At 38.8% G+C, this 19,668-nt stretch overlaps 2 protein-coding genes across 5 annotated transcripts; one reads left to right on the top strand and one right to left on the bottom strand.

Moving 5' to 3' along the window:
• The first annotated feature begins 95 nt into the window (after nucleotides 1-95).
• On the top strand, nucleotides 96-9,194 carry LOC106906044 (NLR family CARD domain-containing protein 3-like). 3 transcript variants are annotated; one of them, XM_088003748.1, is made up of 11 exons: nucleotides 96-747; nucleotides 1,821-1,903; nucleotides 2,501-2,665; nucleotides 2,911-2,997; nucleotides 3,258-3,336; nucleotides 3,475-3,706; nucleotides 4,375-6,148; nucleotides 6,420-6,593; nucleotides 7,297-7,470; nucleotides 7,788-7,834; nucleotides 8,001-9,194. In XM_088003748.1, exons 2-11 carry the CDS (start codon nucleotides 1,857-1,859, stop codon nucleotides 8,540-8,542), a joined length of 3,321 nt encoding a protein of 1,106 aa, XP_087859874.1. In that variant the 5' UTR covers nucleotides 96-747; nucleotides 1,821-1,856; the 3' UTR covers nucleotides 8,543-9,194. The 3 variants fall into 3 exon arrangements, with proteins under 3 accessions (XP_087859874.1, XP_087859873.1, XP_014826613.2); XM_088003747.1 differs by having other exon boundaries at nucleotides 1,738-1,903; XM_014971127.2 differs by lacking the exon at nucleotides 96-747 and having other exon boundaries at nucleotides 977-1,903.
• Nucleotides 9,195-10,682: 1,488 nt separating this feature from the next.
• Nucleotides 10,683-19,574, bottom strand: LOC106906058 (protein NLRC3-like). 2 transcript variants are annotated; one of them, XM_088003754.1, is made up of 10 exons: nucleotides 18,296-19,042; nucleotides 17,909-18,016; nucleotides 17,619-17,723; nucleotides 15,719-15,797; nucleotides 15,383-15,590; nucleotides 12,985-14,758; nucleotides 12,731-12,904; nucleotides 12,381-12,542; nucleotides 12,113-12,159; nucleotides 10,683-11,995 (listed from the first exon to the last, which is right to left on the bottom strand). In XM_088003754.1, the coding sequence occupies exons 1-10, from the start codon at nucleotides 18,352-18,354 to the stop codon at nucleotides 11,472-11,474; spliced, it is 3,240 nt and encodes a 1,079-aa protein (XP_087859880.1). In that variant the 5' UTR covers nucleotides 18,355-19,042; the 3' UTR covers nucleotides 10,683-11,471. The 2 variants fall into 2 exon arrangements, with proteins under 2 accessions (XP_087859880.1, XP_087859881.1); XM_088003755.1 differs by lacking the exons at nucleotides 10,683-11,995; nucleotides 12,113-12,159; nucleotides 12,381-12,542 and having other exon boundaries at nucleotides 12,727-12,904; nucleotides 18,296-19,574.
• Nucleotides 19,575-19,668: the final 94 nt, after the last annotated feature.

The following is a 19,668-nucleotide window of genomic DNA, read 5'->3' as shown; positions in this document are numbered from 1 at the left end:
TTTACACATTTTAAGCTCTGCTAAAGAGGCAAGCGGTTAATTCCAGGATAGAAATACAAAACCCATCAGAAAGCAGGTGAAATGTTTTACCTGGAAGCAGCAGCAGGTTCAATTTTATCCACATTATCATGAAGCATTGACACACAGCTGCGATTGAGGCTAAAATCGCTCATTTCAGTTTTATCATTCCACCACCAGAGGGAGACAAACAGCTGCTCCTGAAAATCACTGAACAAACGTAATCTCTCGATTCTCTTAATTTCTTGTAAATCTGATTTTATTTGATTTAAACCGGTTGGTTGAATGAATTTTATAATTTTAACCTTTTTAAATTAGTTTCACCAGTGAATTAATCCGTTTCTGAGTGTTTATATCCATTTGAGGTTTAATTCTTCCCTTCAATCAAACATCACCTCTGATTAAAAAACAACAACAAAAAAACAAAAAAAACATTTGAGTTCATTTTCTATTATTCTCCATGTTTTCTAGGCTCATTGTTTCCATTAGTGAACATGAAAAACGCTCTAAATCAGAAAAAGTTCTTCAAATAATTCTAGGAAACAAATAAATCCACAAAACTAAACAGAAAATTAAATGGAGAAAAAGGAAAAAAAAGTCATCGGGAAAACTGTCAGCAGAGCGTAAAGACTGATTTCTGCTCCTGAAGGTGGATTTAAGGTGCGGCTAAACTCGGTGGGCGGAGCTAATAAACAGGAAGTCGTTCATTCTCCAGACGCCTTCAACGCTGTAAGTTTGTTTTCTTCATTCTGTCATATTTTAGTTTTACTGTACAAACTGTTTAAGTTTTATTAAAATAATGAAAACAAATCCAGCTTCAGATCTATTGCTACATTTAGTTCACTTTATTCGGGATTTTCTGTTTAGCGTCAATTAAAGGTCAGAACGTGAAATAAAGCCAAGTTATTAAAATGTTTAAAACCCGTTTTTAGCCTGTTGGTCATAAGATCAGATGGTAGATTGGAGATCTGAGGGTGAACGATGAGCGTTTTGATTTCATGTTAGACTGAAATCTAATTTTAGAAACGACTGGATGTTTATGTCGGATTAGCAGCAGGAGGGGAAACCCAGGATTGGTAAACTGTCAGAGAATGTGAAGCAGAGACACCTGACTGAAAGGAGCTAAATAAACTTTTAATTAAAAAGTGAAGTGAGAGCAGCTGACCGAGGGGGAGAACCAGAACCCTGTGATTCCTCTGCTGCTGACCAGATATAAATGAAAACATTAAAATAATAAAAAAGTTCATCTTGGATTGCTGCTCCCACGCTGAGGCTCTTATGTTGATGGTAAGCGAAGTTCGAGGTGGACATATTTTACCTTCGAACAAGTAGAGATTTATGAACTAAAATCTAAACCATTAGTTGAGCTTCATTCCAAGATGTTCTAAAGGATCTGATGTGGATCTAACCCTCCTCTCACCTTTAACCTGATCATAAACTTCTGCTTTCATCACATCTGAGGTCGACTTTCACACTGGAACAATTTATTCAGCTGCTATCTTTTCTATTCTGCACATTTAAGTCAAATTGATGCAACTTGTTTATGTTTATCACAAACATTGCAGAGGCAGCTCTCTGAACAGCTGCAGCAGGTGGGAGATAAAGATGAATCAGCAGAATTATTTTACTGTTGTAAACGTGAAAAATTATAACTAAAGCAATAAAGAGATGATCCATGTTCAGCGCGTTAACATCTGTCCTGCTTCATGTCTGTTTAAGCTTCAGATCAAGATGCAGAGAAACGCTGAAAAGCTACCAACTGGATTCACCACGTCGCTCTACTGATTGTTTTCTATTTGAAGTTTCTTCCCAGAATGCCGAGTCCATGAAGAGCTGCTATGAGTCCACCCGGCTTGTTAAGAACCAGACTTTCTCTGAAGAACACGTGAGTCAATGTGATGCTGATCTTTTGTCCTGCTACAATAAAGCAGTTCAAGGCTATCAGACTCGCACCTGGTCATTTATTTACTAGACATCCGGAGTGACTCAGTTTCAGCAAAACTTGAGACGTTTTGACATGTAATAACCTGAAAACAGTTGTGTCTCATTAAATGTAATAAACAGTAATATATTGATGTACTGATATAAATATTGAGTTTTTTAAGGCAGCTTAAAGTGTTAAATCAATTTGAAGGTATGTTAGAAATGAAAGTTGTAAGATATATTTATTTTTATTTCTGTTTGTCTTTATATCTTTATGTATTTATTTGATTATTGATTTATTTACTGATTAAAAAAATAATTTCTTAATGCATTTATTAACTTTATTCATTTATAATTTTTCTTTGATTTTATTTTATAAATGTATTCATATTTATTCATTCATTTATTAATTATAGATAATTTCTTTATTGCTTGCTTGATTAATATTTTTCTTAATTTTTAAAATGTATCCATTGATTTATAAATGCATTTATATATTTATTGATTGATTTATACATCTATTTATATTTATATTTATTTATTCCCATGTCTTCTCCAGAATCGGTCTCTGGGAACCAGAACCTGATTCTGGTTCGGATTCTGTCCTTCAGCCTCAACCCAGCTGTTTGTCATTTCGGAGCAACCAATCAAAGTCAGAACCTCTTCAGTTTAAAGGAAGGTTCTGCACATCGGAACTGGATCAGTACCAGTTCTTTCTCCCCAGGTAAAACAAATGAAAACGATGAACTGATCTGTTTTCAGTAGAATCAAAGGCTCCTTTTCAGGATTTTTAACTTGTCCATATTTGACATAAGTGAGTTCAAAACCTGGAATTTAGATCAAATTGATGAAAGACAAATGTAACCAAAGTGTTTGGAACCAGGATCACCGGGATTCTGGTTCCAATGAGGGTTGGAACCAAAACAAATGGACCTAAAATGTTCTTTTGTCTCCCCTGATCCACCAAAGACCAAGTTCTGATCCAGAACCTGAACCCAGTTGTTTGTCCCTGAAGAGCAACCAGACAGGAGGATGGAAATCCCACCCAGACCTGAGGTCAGTTCCTCAGTTAGACTTTAACCAACAGGAGCAGATTTTCAAAACAAAAGCATCAAACATTTGGCTGAGGAGCTGAAAACAGAAAGAGAAAAATTAAAGCATATTCTGATTTAAAACAACTTTAACAGCAACCATCTAAAATACCTTTTTCTTAATGGATAAACAAATGCATGGAAGTATCTAACATTTATCATTAAATTTGAACGACATCTGCAACGTTGTGTGTTTTTTATAAATGATTCCTGGTTCCTCCTCAGAGTGGACCAGCAGAGCTCAGAGGTTCCCAGCGGTCCGTCTGCACAGCAGCACCAAACACAGCTGGACTCCATATTTACGGTCGGTACATCGGTTCTGTTCAGTCAGAACTTCTTCCTGCTGCTCTTTTTAGACCAGATCCAGGATCTCCAGTCTGTCCAACATGGACCTGATGTTCTGATCCAGTCTCACTTCTCATCATCTGGGATTCCTTTTCAGGAGCTGGAGAGAAACATGATCCTTTTTACAAAGAACGAACTGAAGAAGATCCAGAAAGTTTTGAATCCATGTTACCCAGAATGCTCAGAGAGTCAGAGGGAGGATGAGGAGGTGGTGGAGGATGACGATGAAGAGCAGAGGAGGAGGAGCAGCACAGAAGCTTTGTTGAAGATCATAGTTTTCTTCTTGAGGAAGATGAATCAGGAGAAATTGGCCGAGCGTCTGCAGAGCAGTAAGATAATTATTAAAATCTCAATTTTCAACCAATTAACTGAAAAACAATGAAGTAAAATGGTTAATGCAACACATTTTGTAAAATCAAACTGCCTTAATATATATTAACAAAGAAATAATCATTTTATTGCATTAATTTCTTCCATTGCATGAATCACAGCAGTTCAAGGAAAAGGTTCAGCACAAAAACCAGAAGGGAACAAACATAAAGACTTTAGGATCTGCTGACTCACAATGTCGCAAAACTTTGAACTCCTTCTGAATGGATTTAAGGGGAGAATCATTTTGCAGGTGTTTCCATAGATGATGATGTTGCTCAGGCACTTCTGCAGACCTGATCATCTCCTGAGATGGTCGTGATCAGAAACTCATAAAATGGCCACAGTTTCCTTGCCAGAATGTCATGCTAGCACATGCTAGCCTTGACTTTTCCTCATAGGCCCATGCTGTCAGCATCTCCATCCTCTGAGCTGTTCTTGATGGAGGCAACATTCCTGAGGCTGCAGTCAAAAAAACTTCACCAAAAACCTGATTGGCTCTCAGATAGGATAGTGATGGATGTTCCTATGATTGAAAAGTGGAATCTTTTTGTTACTTTGCCCTATTTTAAGAAGAAAAGTTTTGAAGTGTTCCATATCTCAGGTCATGTCTTTTGTCTGTTTGTAGAAACTCCTTCCATGTGTCAACAAAACCTTAAATCCTCCCTGAAGAAGAAGTCCCTGTATGTGTTTGAGGGAATCGCTAAAGCAGGAAGTCCAGCCCTCCTGAACCAGATCTACACAGAGCTCTACATCACAGAGGGAGGAACTGGAGAGGTCAATGATGAACATGAGGTCAGACAGATTGAAACAGCATCCAGGAAACCACACAGACCAGAAACAACAATCAGAAGAGAAGACATCTTTAAAGTCCAACATGAAAGAGATCAACCAATCAGAACAGTGATGACAAAGGGAGTGGCTGGCATTGGGAAAACAGTCTTAACACAGAAGTTCACTCTGGACTGGGCAGAAGACAAAACCAACCAGAACATCCAGTTCATATTTCCATTCACTTTCAGAGAGCTGAATGTGCTGAAAGAGAAAAAGTTCAGCTTGGTGGAACTGATTCATCACTTCTTTACTGAAACCAAAGGAATCAGTAACTTTGAACAGTTCCAGGTTCTGTTCATCTTTGATGGCCTGGATGAGAGTCGACTTCCTCTGGACTTCAACAACAAGGAGATCCTGACTGATGCTACAGAGTCCAGCTCAGTGGATGTTCTGCTGACAAACCTCATCAGGGGGAAACTGCTTCCCTCTGCTCTCCTCTGGATAACCACACGACCTGCAGCAGCCAATCAGATCCCTCCTCAGTGTGTTGGCATGGTGACAGAGGTCAGAGGGTTCAATGACCCCCAGAAGGAGGAGTACTTCAGGAAGAGATTCAGAGATGAAAAGCAGACAAGAATGATCATCTCCCACATGAAGACATCACGAAGTCTCCACATCATGTGTCACATTCCAGTCTTCTGCTGGATCACTGCTACAGTTCTGGAGGAAATGATGAAGACCAGAGAGGGAGGAGAGCTGCCCAAGACCCTGACTGAGATGTACATCCACTTCCTGGTGGTTCAGTCCAAAGTGAAGAAGGTCAAGTATGATGGAGGATCTGAAACAGATCCACACTGGAGTCCAGAGAGCAGGAAGATGATTGAGTCTCTGGGAAAACTGGCTTTTGATCAGCTGCAGAAAGGAAACCTGATCTTCTATGAATCAGACCTGACAGAGTGTGGCATCGATATCAGAGCAGCCTCAGTGTACTCAGGAGTGTTCACACAGATCTTTAGAGAGGAGAGAGGGCTGTACCAGGACAAGGTGTTCTGCTTCGTCCATCTGAGTGTTCAGGAGTTTCTGGCTGCTCTTCATGTTCATCTGACCTTCATCAACTCTGGTATCAATCTGCTTGAAGAATCTTTGACAGAAGATAAAGAATCAGCGCTGGCTAATTTACATCAGAATGCTGTGGACAAAGCATTACAGAGTCCAAATGGACACATGGACTTGTTCCTCCGCTTCCTCCTGGGACTTTCACTGCAGACCAATCAGAGACTCCTACAAGGTCTGCTGACACAGAAGGCAAGAAGCTTACTGAAAAACCAGGAAACAGTTCAGTACATAAAGCAAAAGATCAGTGACAATGTGTCTGTAGATAAAAGCATCAACCTGTTCTACTGTTTGAATGAGCTGAAGGATTGTTCCTTACAAGAGGAGATCAGAAAGTACCTCAAATCAGGAAGTCTCTCCACAGATAAACTGTCTCCAGCTCAGTGGTCAGCTCTGGTCTTCATCTTACTGTCATCTGGAAAAGATCTGGATGAGTTTGACCTGAAGAAATACTCGGCTTCAGAGGAGGCTCTTCTCAGACTGCTGCCAGTGGTCAAAGCTGCTAAGAAAGCTGTGTGAGTATACTTGATTTGATTACATAAATTACATTAATTCTTATAAACAACTTCATAAGGAACCTGCAATATGAGTATAAATAATTAGAGCAATACATGTATTTGTTTAATTTGTTACTTTGTCTGAAATGAGCCCAATTCTTTATTGAGACGGTTTGAGTGCAGTTCTGAGAATAGTTTTCTATCTCCATCTTGTCTAAACACCTTCACAGGAATATGGCTGTATTGGTGATATAATGTTTTATTGTAAACTTGGCATATTGGTTTTCAGGTTGAGTGGCTGTAACCTGTCAGCAAGAAGCTGTGAAGCTCTTTCCTCAGTTCTCAGTTCCCAGTCATCTAGTTTGAGAGAGCTGGACCTGAGCAACAACGACTTGGAGGATTCTGGGATAAAGCAACTGTGCCATGGACTGGAGAGTCCATGTTGCAAACTGGAAACTCTCAGGTCAGATCACAGTCTCTGTTGTTATTCAACTTTAAACATTAGACTGTCAAAGTTCTCACTTAAAATCTTTTGTACAGTAAGTAACACAGTTTGCCAAAGTTAATGTATTTACACAGTCTTGTACATTGTACCAAGACTGATATACATATCTATACATGATTTGAAATCACTTTGTAATAGATTCGGTTTTAGTAAAATAATATTTACTGATCACAGATCCTGTGCATTCATTAAGTTTGATATAAATTGAAAGAGATCATGTTCCTAAACTCATAGTCCTACAAATCCATGTTACTATTGTAACAATCTGATTCCTCGACGACTTTCTTTTCCTCCTAAAGGAACTTTTTGTACTTAGGAATCGTAATTTTTTTTCCCCAATTTTTTATTTTTTTTTGCAAAACACTGCATGACTTGGGAATGCTTTGAAATTCCCTAGAATCATCTTGTGAATGTCATTGAGGATTGGGTGATTGTTTTCCCTTCCTAAACTACTTCCCTCTGTTACTCAACCTGGAATAAACAGAAGACAGTGACTGATTGATAAGTTCAAACAAAGACGGGGATCTCAGTGTGTGTTGATAATCAGCTGTTGGACCCAGTGAATAATTCATCAGATGAATATACAGAAGCTGAACATTTGGGTGTACACTTCCAGATCTGATTACCTGAATGTAACAGGTTTCATTTGCTGCATCTTCAGTCTCTCAGGCTGTCTGGTCTCAGAGGAAGGCTGCTCCTCTCTGGCTTCGGCTCTGATCTCCAACCCGTCCCACCTCAGAGAGCTGGACCTGAGCTACAACCATCCAGGAGAGTCGGGACTGAAGCTGCTCTCTGTCAGTCAAAAGAGGCCCGACTGCAGACTGGACACCATCAGGTTCGGACTCATCATCCTGGTTAAATTAATTACAGGCAGCATCAGAGGTCTACAATCTGGTCCTCAATGGTGTGGATGTTTCAAGCTCATCTTGCCTCCAACACAATGTTAAACAGGACAGAAGTCCCAGAGGAATGTTGTCCTTGGACTACATTTGGGCAAGATTTAATTGTCCTTTACTATATCCTGAAGAAATTATGCAGTACCTGAGTAATTAATTATATCAGATAATGAAAATATAGCATTATTGATGGTTCTGTTGCACAGTATGCACAATGAAAACTGTCTTCTCCCCGTCTTTCCTTCATGCCTTACAGAGCTGAACCTGGTTCTGTCCAGTGGTTGAAGCCAAACTTCAGAAAATGTAAGAGCAGTGATTTTTATTCACATTTATCAGGTGTTCGCTGTAACTTAGGAGGTTACTGATTTAAAGTACTTTGCAAAATGATGTATAATCCTCCAACCTTTTACACATTTTGCTCCAATCAAATAGTTTTAATAAGTATGTAAAAATAAATATCTCTCTCCAGACTTCTGTGAGCTCACTCTGGACCCAAACACGGCTCACAAGTTCCTCAAACTGTCTGAGAACAACAGGAAGGTGACCGACCTGCGGAAGGAACACCCACACCCAGATCACCCAGAAAGATTTGACTACTGGCCCCAGGTGCTGTGTGAAACTGGTTTGACTGGCCGCTGCTACTGGGAGGTCGAATGGGTTGGGAAGGTTTATGTAGCCGTGAGCTACAGAGGGATTGGAAGGAACGGTGACAGCGATGGCTCCAAGTTTGGAGGGAACGATCAGTCTTGGTGTCTTGCCTGCACTGATGGAGGATACAGCGCTTGGCACAACAACAGCGGGACACCCATTCCTCTTCCTTCCTCGCCTGCCGCCTCTCACCGTGTAGGAATCTATGTGGACTGTCCTGCTGGCATCCTGTCCTTCTGCAGAGTCTCCGGTGACGCAGTGACCCACCTGCACAGCTTCAGCACCACATTCACTGAACCGCTCTATGCTGGCTTTGGGTACGGCGTCAAACTGAACTCCTCTGCTCTTTTGTGTCAGCTGTAGACCAACAGGATGTGGTTTGATTAACGTGGTAAAAAGTTGTTCCCATATATGAGACAGAACTAGAACAGGTAGAGGAGGCATCTTCATGCTCATCATGAACCTGTTGAATCTGTATTTATTGTCACAAGCACATAAGATGCCAAACTTTCTTTGGTGATTAAATAATTACTTTACTCCTTATAATAAGGTGGGGTTTCATTTGCCTCGTAAGTTTGTATTAAACAGTTATGAATCTGTATATATTTTGTCATGTATAATATAGAAAATGTAATATTTTAATGATTTTATTCATTCTCCATTTTAAAGTCTTTGACTTGTGAAATATTTGCTTCCATCTGTGATGTTATACCCGTCAGTCACTCCAGTTTTTTTTTTTTGTAATTCCATGGGCACAGAAATTTGTGCAAGAGCAACATATCTCTACGCTAATATATAATTATGTTTATTGCAAATTTGACAAATTGTCTAAAACGTTAGGTTTAAGTGATGTTAATGCCCACCTGCAGGGGGCAGTATTTACCTCTGCTTCACCGCTGCCTCAGACTTTCTTGATGTCAAGTCATAACCTGTGATCGACAGAGTAAAAAAAAAACTGAGTGAGTTATTCATGTTCATTAAAGAATAAAAAATGTTTGTGTGTTCAAGCTTTCAATTTTTAAATCTTTTTTCTTCCATATGTACATTTTAGAAGAAGTTTAATGAAGAAAGATCAATGCAAATATTTCTACAGTAGCACCACAAAATAAAAAATAAGCACAAAATGAATTGCAAGAATTCTCTATAGAGACTGACATGTTGATCTTAAACCTTTAAAAATAAAAACATAAGATTCTTTGCATTTTGTGGTCTACTGGAAGGAGAGACAATGTTTATCAGTTCTAGGGGAACATTTAAGAATAACTGGTTATTTAGTTTACACTGAAGATATGAACAGGAAGCTGGAGAAAATGGGTAGAGGAAACATGCTAACTTGGTGCACAAGCAGGTTTTAAACCAGAAGCCAAAGGCTCTGAAAGTTGATTTTACAATCAATATTACACTTAAAACTTTACATAAAAATAAAAGGGTTAAAGATATTTTATTAAAACCTAACTTACATGCTTATTTTATGTTAAAAGTTGTCCAAAGAAAGTATTGTCCAATTGAAGAGAATGCCTATGCATTAGTAATATGAAAGTATTGATCCATAAATCAGGCAAAGGATCTTTGACTTCCCTTCACACAATTATGTCATGACCAGGTTGGTGTTGGAACAAAAATGCAGAGACGAAGGCAGCCATTAGTTTTGATGATTTAATTAAAAAAAGGGTGCAACACAAAATAAAATAACAAAAACCACAGGAGGGCAAAACATAGATAATTAAAAAAATAATAATCTAGATGAGGAGAAACACAGGGTGGAGAGAGGCAGTGATGAGGACAGATGAAAAGATCCAGTGAGTAGTGAGTGAGAAAGAAAGGCTGAGATACTGGGGAGGTTGAATGTTGAACTGATGAGCTAACGAGTAGCAGGTGTGAGACTGAGGACAGAGAGAGGGAGGGGAAACGGGAATAAAACATTAAAGAAGTGAAAATGGAACAAAGCAAAACTGAAAGAAAAAACTAACAGAAAAAATTACAAAACCAAAACCAGCCTTAACAAATTACATGACATTAGTGCATTAAATGAGGAACGTGTTTAATGCATGAAACCTGGTTTCACGTTTCTACTTATAAAAATAGTCAATATTCTGTCTTTGTTTACAGTCCATTGCCCACAACACAAATAATCATTAAAGAACATTTAAGATATTTAATCTTCCTGGTTTTTAGAGAGTAATTGAAATAAATATTAACTTTACATGTTTTCATAGGTAGGATGTAATTAACTGTAATAAACTCTATTTTACATTAATCTTCTCTGTTAAACATGAAAACAAATCTATATTAATTCAGGATCTCTGGCTAAGCATACAGAAAAATAAACTTAATAGAGAGGTACATAAAAAGCATCATTAAGAACCAAAAAACTCATATATGATAAAACTGAAAAATAAAGAGAAAAATAAGCAAAATTAACAGTAGTGGAACTTCTTTAGGATTCACTGCATTCAAGCATAAAACATATTTATGCATGTACAAAACAAATAAAAAAAAATCACTAACTCTACATTTTATTCAGTTCTATAAAACAGCAACTTTGCCTAAATAAACTACATTTAAGAGTTAAGATATTTAGGGAAAGTAAAACAAAAATATGACAGTAAAACAAAATGAGCACATGAATGTAAAAAGAAGATTTTGTCAGGGTTTCCAGATTAAAGAAACAGAGGAATTATTGAAGACTGCAGATCTGGTGAGAGACGTTCAGTGAAGGTGTAGCAGTGATCAATGAGTTAGAGGAGACTGCTGAAGCCATCTGCACTTAGTTTGCCAAGAAACTTAAAATGCAATTCAAGGAGAAAACTTAACCATAAGTAATGTAAAAACTCCCTTTTCACACCATTTAGTGCTCTTTTCATTCTCTCAAGTTACATTAGAGAATTTACATGGATTATAGCAAATAAACCAAAATAATTGCAAAGTATCATAAAAGTTTACAAAAACATTTACAAGAACAAAAAAAAAATAAGTACATGAAAGTAAAAAGTATTTTAAGGGAATATATGTAAGAGGGAAAGAGCATGTGAAACAGTTTTCAATTATTTCACTTAATGACCTGAAAACACCTTGGTATTTCTTTACATAAGCTGTTCAGTCTCTGCAAGGGACGAATACAGACAAACTGGATTATAGTTTGTCAGTCACCACTGGGAAACCCAGTGCAGCAAGAGTAGCTATAGTTGAATGTAAAAACCCACTTTTGTCAACATCTCCTTTTAGCGTTCTTTCAGAAAGTCAAGCTAAACTAGGCTGTAGAAAAAGGGCGGCAGACCTTTTCTTAGACTCTTCAGATTAAAGAAACAGAGGAATTAGAGAAGATTGCAAATCCAGGGTAGAGAGGTTCAGTGAAGGTGGTGCTGAAGGTGTAGAGGTGGATCAGCGAGTCAGAGGAGACTCTGTAGAAGGACAGAACTCCACCAGGACAGTCCACATACACGGCTACTCTGTTAGAGACAGAGGAGGAGGAGATGGAGGTTCCTGACTTATTACTCCAGAGACAGTTGCCATGGCGATCAGAGTGGATCAAACTCCAGGAAAGATTATTCATTCCAAACCGGCAGTCACTGGTGTCTCCTTTCCTCCCAATTCCTTTGTAGCTGAGTGATATATCGACTCCTTTTCCAATCTCCACCTCATAATAACATCGACCAGTCAGACCTTCTGCACACAGAAGCTGAGGCCTAACATCAAATCTGTCTGGATGGTCAGGATAAGGCTGAACATCCTCCACACGGGTCGCCTTCCTGTTGTCATCAGACAGTCTGAGCTCTCTGCTCACTGTGTTTGTGTCGATGGTGAGTTGACAGGAATCTGATGGAGAAAACAAACACATTGTAGATATTGATCATTTATTAATCCTTTGATGGTGATGCTTGAATGAGTGATGTGAGCTGCTTTGTTGACATGAATCAAATGAAAAACACTCACACTTCCTCAGACCTGGTGTCATCCATCGGGCCCCAGCAGGCTCCACCCTGAAAGGAGGAGGGAGAGACGGACCATCAGTCTCTTTCACAAAGCACACATGGACATTACATGTCTCTCAGACACTGAGATAAAGAGTTATATAGCTCTTCAAAATGATTTTTTTATGACTTAGATCACAACAACAGAGGTAAGATGAAGGTAGAAGAAAATGTTTACAGATCTTCTTCATCCTTATCAGATACTACAGCTGATTATTGCGTCTCCTTACTTAAGTTTGCACTGTGGACTCCTCTCTGCCTCTATCAGCTGCTTTCCTCCATCTCCTGGATGGTTGTAGCTCAGGTCCAGCTCTTTTAGACTGGAGAGGGTGGAGCTCAGAGCTGAGGCCAGAGGAGTACAGCCCTTCACTGTGATCAGGCAACCTGAGAGGCTACAGATGAAAAAAGGATGCAAAGAATTTCAAACATTTGTCCGAGCAACCTCTCTAAAGCAGGTTTCATTATCATATCAAACACAGCAAAATGGATTTGGTCTTTAAATAAACTGAGACACAGCAACAATGGAAAGGACAGAAAACTGAACATTAGTCAATAAATCAGCAAACAAAAAATATTTTACCTTAGAATCTTCAACATGCATTGTGAAGTTTTTAGTCCATCACACAACAGCTCCACCCCCGAATCCCTTAGATTGTTGTTACTCAAGTCTAATTCTCTCAAACTCGAGGACTGAGAGCTCAGAATATTAGACAGAGGTTCACAGATTCTCTCTGAGAAATCGCAGCCACTCATCCTACAAAAATAGAAATCATGTTAGACTAAAATGATAAGGCAAAAGTAAAGTTTTCTCTAGATTTCTTCAGGTTTACTTACACTGCTTTTTGTGTTGCTTTGACCACAGGCAACAGCCTCACAAGAGCCTCCTCTGAAGAGAAATACTTTTTGAGATCAAACACATCCAGGTCTTCCTCTGATGACAGTAAGATGAAGACCAGAGCTGACCACTGAGCAGGAGACAATTGACCACTGGAGAGACGTCCTGAACTCAGAGACCGTTGGATCTCCTCCACTAGAGAACGATCATTCAGTTCATTCAGACAGTGGAACAGGTTGATGCTTTTCTCTACGGACTGATTGTCACTGATCTTTTGCTTTATGTACTGAACTGTTTCCTGGTTTTTCTGTAAGCTTCTTGCCTTCTGTGTTAGCAGACCATGTAGGAGTCTCTGATTGGTCTGCAGTGAAAGACCCAGGAGGAAGCGGAGGAACAAGTCCAGGTGTCCATCTGGACTCTGTAATGCTTTGTCCACAGCATTCTGATGTAAATTAGCCAGTGATGATTCTTGATCTTCTGTCTCAGATTCCTCAAGCAGATTGACTCCAGAGTTGATGAAGGTCAGATGAACATGAAGAGCAGCCAGAAACTCCTGAACACTCAGATGGATGAAGCAGAACACCTTGTCCTGGTACAGCCCTCTCTCCTCTCTAAAGATCTGTGTGAACACTCCTGAGTACACTGAGGCTGCTCTGATATCGATGCCACACTCTGTCAGGTCTGATTCATAGAAGATCAGGTTTCCTTTCTGCAGCTGATCAAAAGCCAGTTTTCCCAGAGACTCAATCATCTTCCTGCTCTCTGGACTCCAGTGTGGATCAGTTTCAGATCCTCCATCATACTTGACCTTCTTCACTTTGGTCTGAACCACCAGGAAGTGGATGTACATCTCAGTCAGGGTCTTTGGGAGTACTGCTCTTTTGTTGGTCTCCATCACATCCTCCAGAACTGTAGCAGTCATCCAGCAGAAGACTGGAATGTGACACATGATGTGGAGAGTTTTAGATGTCTTGATGTGGGAGATGATGCTGCTGGCCTGATCTTCATCTCTGAATCTCTTTTTAAAGTACTCCTCCTTCTGGGGGTCATTGAAACCTCTGACCTCTGTCACCATGCCAACACACTCAGCAGGGATCTGATTGGCTGCTGCAGGTCGTGTGGTTATCCAGAGGAGAGCAGAGGGAAGCAGTTTCCCCCTGATGAGGTTTGTCAGCAGAACATCCACTGAGCTGGACTCTGTAGCATCAGTCAGGATCTCCTTGTTGTTGAAGTCCAGAGGAAGTCGACTCTCATCCAAGCTGTCAATGATGAACAGAACCTGGAACTGTTCAAAGTTACTGATTCCTTTGGTTTCAGTAAAGAAGTGATGAATCAGTTCCACCAAGCTGAACTTTTTCTTTTTCAGCACATTCAGCTCTCTGAAGGTGAATGGAAATATGAACTGGATGTTCTGGTTGGCTTTCCCTTCAGCCCAGTCCAGAGTGAACTTCTGTATTAAAACTGTTTTTCCAATACCAGCCGCTCCCTTTGTCATCACTGTTTTGATTGGTTGATCTCTTCCAGGTGGGACTTTAAAGATGTCTTCTAGTTTTATTGTTGTTTCCATTTTGTGGTTTTTCCTGTTTGCTGTTTCAATCTGTCTGACCTCATGTTCCTGGTTGACCTCTCCAGTTCCTCCCTCTGTGATGTAGAGCTCTGTGTAGATCTGGTTCAGGAGGGCTGGGTTTCCTGCTTTAGCGATTCCCTCAAACACACACTGGAACTTCTTCTTCAGGTTGGATTTTAAATTATACATGCACATAACAGAAGACCCTGAATTTGTAAAAGAAAAAAATAAATGTCATATTTGTATTGAAATATCTCTTTATCTACCAAATAAAAACATAAAGAAACAAAAACATTACACAGAATAGATACAGGTCAAAGGCAACAGCAAATCTAAAAACTTAGATATATGAGGGTGACATACATTTTTAAAACATCTTTATATTTATTATCTAAGAATACCTAAAATATATTGGCTAGTGTTACTAACAGCTAGTGTATTTATAGTTTTAATACTTCTTTATTTTAAAATAAGCCTAGTTACAAACTTTTCATGTAAATTTTTGGTGCATTGGGTCCTCCATAGAATCATCACCTTATTATTATGGAAAAGTTTGTCTTAATTGTTAGATCAGTTGTTAGATTTTTTTTAAATCTGGTTGAGTGTGGTTAAATATTGATCAGGTGATTATAGTGGGGGATTTTAATATTGTTGACAGACACCGAGAGTCTAAATGTATTTATTAATGTTTTTCACCTCCTCAGTTCTGCCTATTTTAAGCTCCTTTCATAATTAGCTTTTTCTCGGCCCCTAAATCTCTCTGCAGAGTTGACTGATTGGAATCTGAAAATATTGATTGAGGACATTTTAAATGCTGATCCAAGTCTTACTGCTTTGTAGACGTTCAGCCAGTCCCTCCTGGTCCATGTCCTTCAGAGTGTTTCCTATGATCTTCAGAAATGCGTCTCTGCTGTCTCTTTGTTTCTCATCTTCAGCCTCACTCTGACTTTCTAAAGTCTCTTTGTAATCTTTACTCAAAGTATTCTCAATCTTCTTCCACTCATTCGTCACAAAAGTAAAAACCTTTTCTTTTAGCTCCTGGAACAGAATATGAGATATAGAGTGAAATCATGGACTCAAACATCAGGTCCATGTTGGACAGACTGAAGGTCCTCTGGTCTACAAAGACCAGCATGGAGGTGACTGAACAGAACCGACATACAGACCTTCAATACGGAGTCCAGTTGTGTTTGATGCTGCTGTGCAGACGAACCACTGGGAACCTCTGAGCTCCCATGGTCCATGCTGTGGAGGAACCAGGAAAAATTAGATCCCATTTTCTCTACAATACTAACTGACACAGTCATGATCCATGTTTATGAATCGAGCACAGGTAAGCCAACATTTTCTGGGCATCTCAGGTTTTCATTGTGTTAAATTCAGAACTGATCAACACAAACTAGAAACTATCATCTAAATCAGGGGTCCCCAAACTACGGCCTCCACATTTGGTCCGGTCCCCTGAACAATACCAGACAGCAGTCAGATTTTTTTTCAGTTATTGCATTTTCCGGTTTCTATGTGGATTTTTCTTCAACCACCAGGGGGCTCTTTAGCAGGAAGTGTGTCCTGTAAACTGTGGGGCGCATTGCTGCCATCTGTTGGACTTTTAGGGAATTGCTTGACTTTTATGTTATTTAATCAGTACGGTTGTTTGCTAGCGGTAGAGCAGATGAACACACGTGTCTTATACTTAACAGTATAAGTTAACATATACTTACTTACAGTAAGTAGACTTCAAAGCAAGCCTTTATGTTAACATATGAGGAATTAACATGTTAAAGTTACATTCCCTCAATGGGATATATACTAGTCAGTCCCAGTGACCGTTTCTCTCATGGGTTTTGCCCATGTGCTTTCTGGGTAAAAATCAATCGATAAACGCAGCCCCCCCCTCCCCCGTCAACAATCTCCAGCCCCCCACCAGAGAAGGGAAAAGTTATGTGGCCCTCACAGGAAAAAGTTTGGTTACCACTGATCTAAATAATCTTACCTGCTGAAGATAAAAACATGCAGCAGATTTCTTTTGATTGAAAACCTTCGACTGGCCATGTTTTTATGACTGTACAAGGCTGATTGAGTCTTAGACTATGTGAAGAGTAGAGACTTTTTATCTTTTTTTAAATCTATTTCTATTGCATACTCTATCCTTTATTCTTGTTTGCATAACTTCATTCCTGATTCAAAATGTTTGCTCTTTGGTCCAATAATACCTTTTGGTTTATGTGTAATAAACTGAAGCCCATTTTATCTGGTGACAAAGAAAATACAGCTGCACGTCAGCATCATCATCATCATCATCAGCATATGTAGATATAATAATGTTAGGGAAAAATGTACATAGGGAATATAAATCAATCAGGAAGAGACTCCTGAGGAAATGAACATCTGATGTTAGATGAAATTTACAGCTGTTACCAATTACATTGTTTTCCTTGAATTGATTTTTATCACATTATTTGAATTAGTTTGTGTTTCTGTATGTACAACTGGCACTACTGCTGAAGAACAAAATGTATTTTCTGATGTACAGTAAAAGTCAGATAAAGTTATCTTGGACGTTACAGTTGCTGACAGCGTTTATAAGGGTGTGGTAAGATTGAAACAGACAGTTTATGCACATTGGCCTCCATAGGAGTGACTCTTTCCTCACACGTTGAGATTTTCATAATGACTACAATGGTTGCAGTCAGCTCCAGAAACCATAAACTACATAGAAAAGTATAATAAAAAAATTAAATCCCTCAGCCTGATAATTATTACAATAAAAACTCACAACAATTATTGTGACTAAAGAGGATTCCAACATTAAACTCTAATCATTAGAGTAACACAAACAGCTTTTCAGATTTGTACAGCACTGTTTACAATTGTTTCTCTCTTTTTCTATTATTAACAAAAACAAATAACTAAAACCAAAGACTCCTTTCCTGTTGTTATAAGTGAGACATTCAGAGATCTCAGAGTTTGCATGTTTCCTCTGGCTGTAAGCACAAATACAATCGTTCATTTATGGTTTGATCACTTGAATTTCAGTATTTAATACGAGTTGGCCATCACACTTACCTCTTTGTAGAAGGTTGATTTGATTTCAAATCAATTAAACGTCCACTTGACTGGTCACTCTTCAACGACACCAGGCTGGGTTCTGGTTCAGATCCATGTTTCCTCCTGTGAATAAATCTGTGTCAGTGATGTGATCTTGGACACGGAGAAAAGCTGTGAATGCATGTTATCCACAACAATACTGGATCAAATTTATATTTACATCAGTGGGACACAATTAACCAAACCCCACAGATGCTGGAATAAAACATGTTAAATTGGTAAATTTACAGCACTTAGATCCAGTTCACCTCTTTAAAGCTGGAGGTTCATCCGATTTAAAATCAATTAATCGTCCAGTTGACTTGTTACTCTGGAAGGACACACAGGTGGGTTCTGGTTCTGGTTCAGATTCATTCCTGTAGAAACATTGGTTGTTGATGTAAAAGTTCAATTCAGTTAATGAGGAAAGTCTCTAAATAAATAATGATCTAAAATAAAATGTCACTTCCATGAAGTGATTTGTGGGATTAGAAAAATAATTGATAGATTGTCTCATTTAATTATCAATAAAGCAAACAAAAACAGAAATCTTTGCAAAGTCACATTAAAATATGTTTTTCTATTTGCTGAAACAAAAATGATTCTTCCTCATTATTGTGCATTTATTATTGAAAAGTCAGAGCTGTTGGTCTGACCTCCGCCGCCCCTTCAGAGAGGTTTTAGTCGTTGGGACTCCGTCCTCACACTGATCCATGTTCACTACGTCTCACTGCTTCACCTGCAGAGCAAAGCCAGACATGGAGAACCAGAACCACTGAAATCAGATCAAGATATTCTGATATGTTTGATCTGAAATGCAGGAAACAGAGAAACAACAGATCACTAATAAACTAAACACTCTAATAATAATGTGGATTCATCTCCAAACAACAGAAAGACAAATTCAAACTTCACCTGTTGCTCTGATGCCGTATGAAGTTTAAAAATAATTTTATTATTTTCAAGATCGAACTTGGAAATGTTCTATGTTGTGAGGAAAACATAACATTTTCCATGGTTAAAAGACATGAATTTATTAATTTAAAACTAAGGCATTATGAAGTCAGTTATAAGATCAGAGGTATACGGAGATGATAAAGTAACAAAATGAGAGAGATTTTCTGTTTTCACATGATAATTTGCCTGGAAGAAAATTTCTAATCTGTGGCCAGCATTTTATTTTTATTTGATCTACTAATAGTTCATAAAATATCGATGTTCAGCAGGAATAACTGGGTTCAGATGCTCTGAGTGGAAAACAGCAGAAAGTTCAAACCTGCAGAGGAACATTAACAGGTTGATGACTGAAACAAAAACCTGCAAATATTCAACCAGACAGAAACATTTGGCACCATCCACCCTCAAAGCTCCTCCTTCAGTTCAGAGTTCATTCAACGGCTCTACTGCCGAATAAATCAAATGGATTCTGCCATTTGATTTATTCCTGAAACTAAACTTTGACCTCGAACTACCAAATTTAAACAGAACCAGTGCCGATAAAAATGTTCGTCTTTTTGACAATATTATTTTTATAGCATTTTAATCAATTATGACACGTCATCAATGGTCCATCAAAGCACCCGAACCATATCGGTCCTCTTCTGATCCAACTTCCCTTGGCTTCGGTCCAGTTCTTTATTCGCGTTTAAAAACGCCTTAACTGAGACGCACCGCGTCTTTCTCCCACTTGGTTTCCCTCAAAAGTTTCAGTGAAACAAAAATATCAATTTTATCAAATTTTGCCTCTGAACAAAGCGAACCAGACTCAGAGCGGATCTGCAGCGGGCCGAGCCCAGCCCGTATTTGGTGCGCTTTGTCTGCCAGGACGCGCTTCGTTGCGCAGTCACCAGTACCGATCAAAATCTATTAGTGGGAAATATGGAACTGCGCACATATACAGAAACTGAACTGCAAACTAATTTTTGTTAACCAGTAAATAAAAAAATGCTACATTACCTTAAAATGGAGATTTTTATGGAGGGAATCATCTGCGTCACATTCTGGTTCAAAGTGAAAGTGAATGCAGGAC

This window comes from Poecilia mexicana, unplaced genomic scaffold, assembly GCF_051168715.1.
Source record: "Poecilia mexicana isolate PSO_F unplaced genomic scaffold, ASM5116871v1 scaffold_2, whole genome shotgun sequence".
NCBI lineage: Eukaryota > Metazoa > Chordata > Actinopteri > Cyprinodontiformes > Poeciliidae > Poecilia > Poecilia mexicana.
Note: the sequence above shows the minus strand (reverse complement) of the source record. Positions and strands in the feature narration are given on the sequence as shown.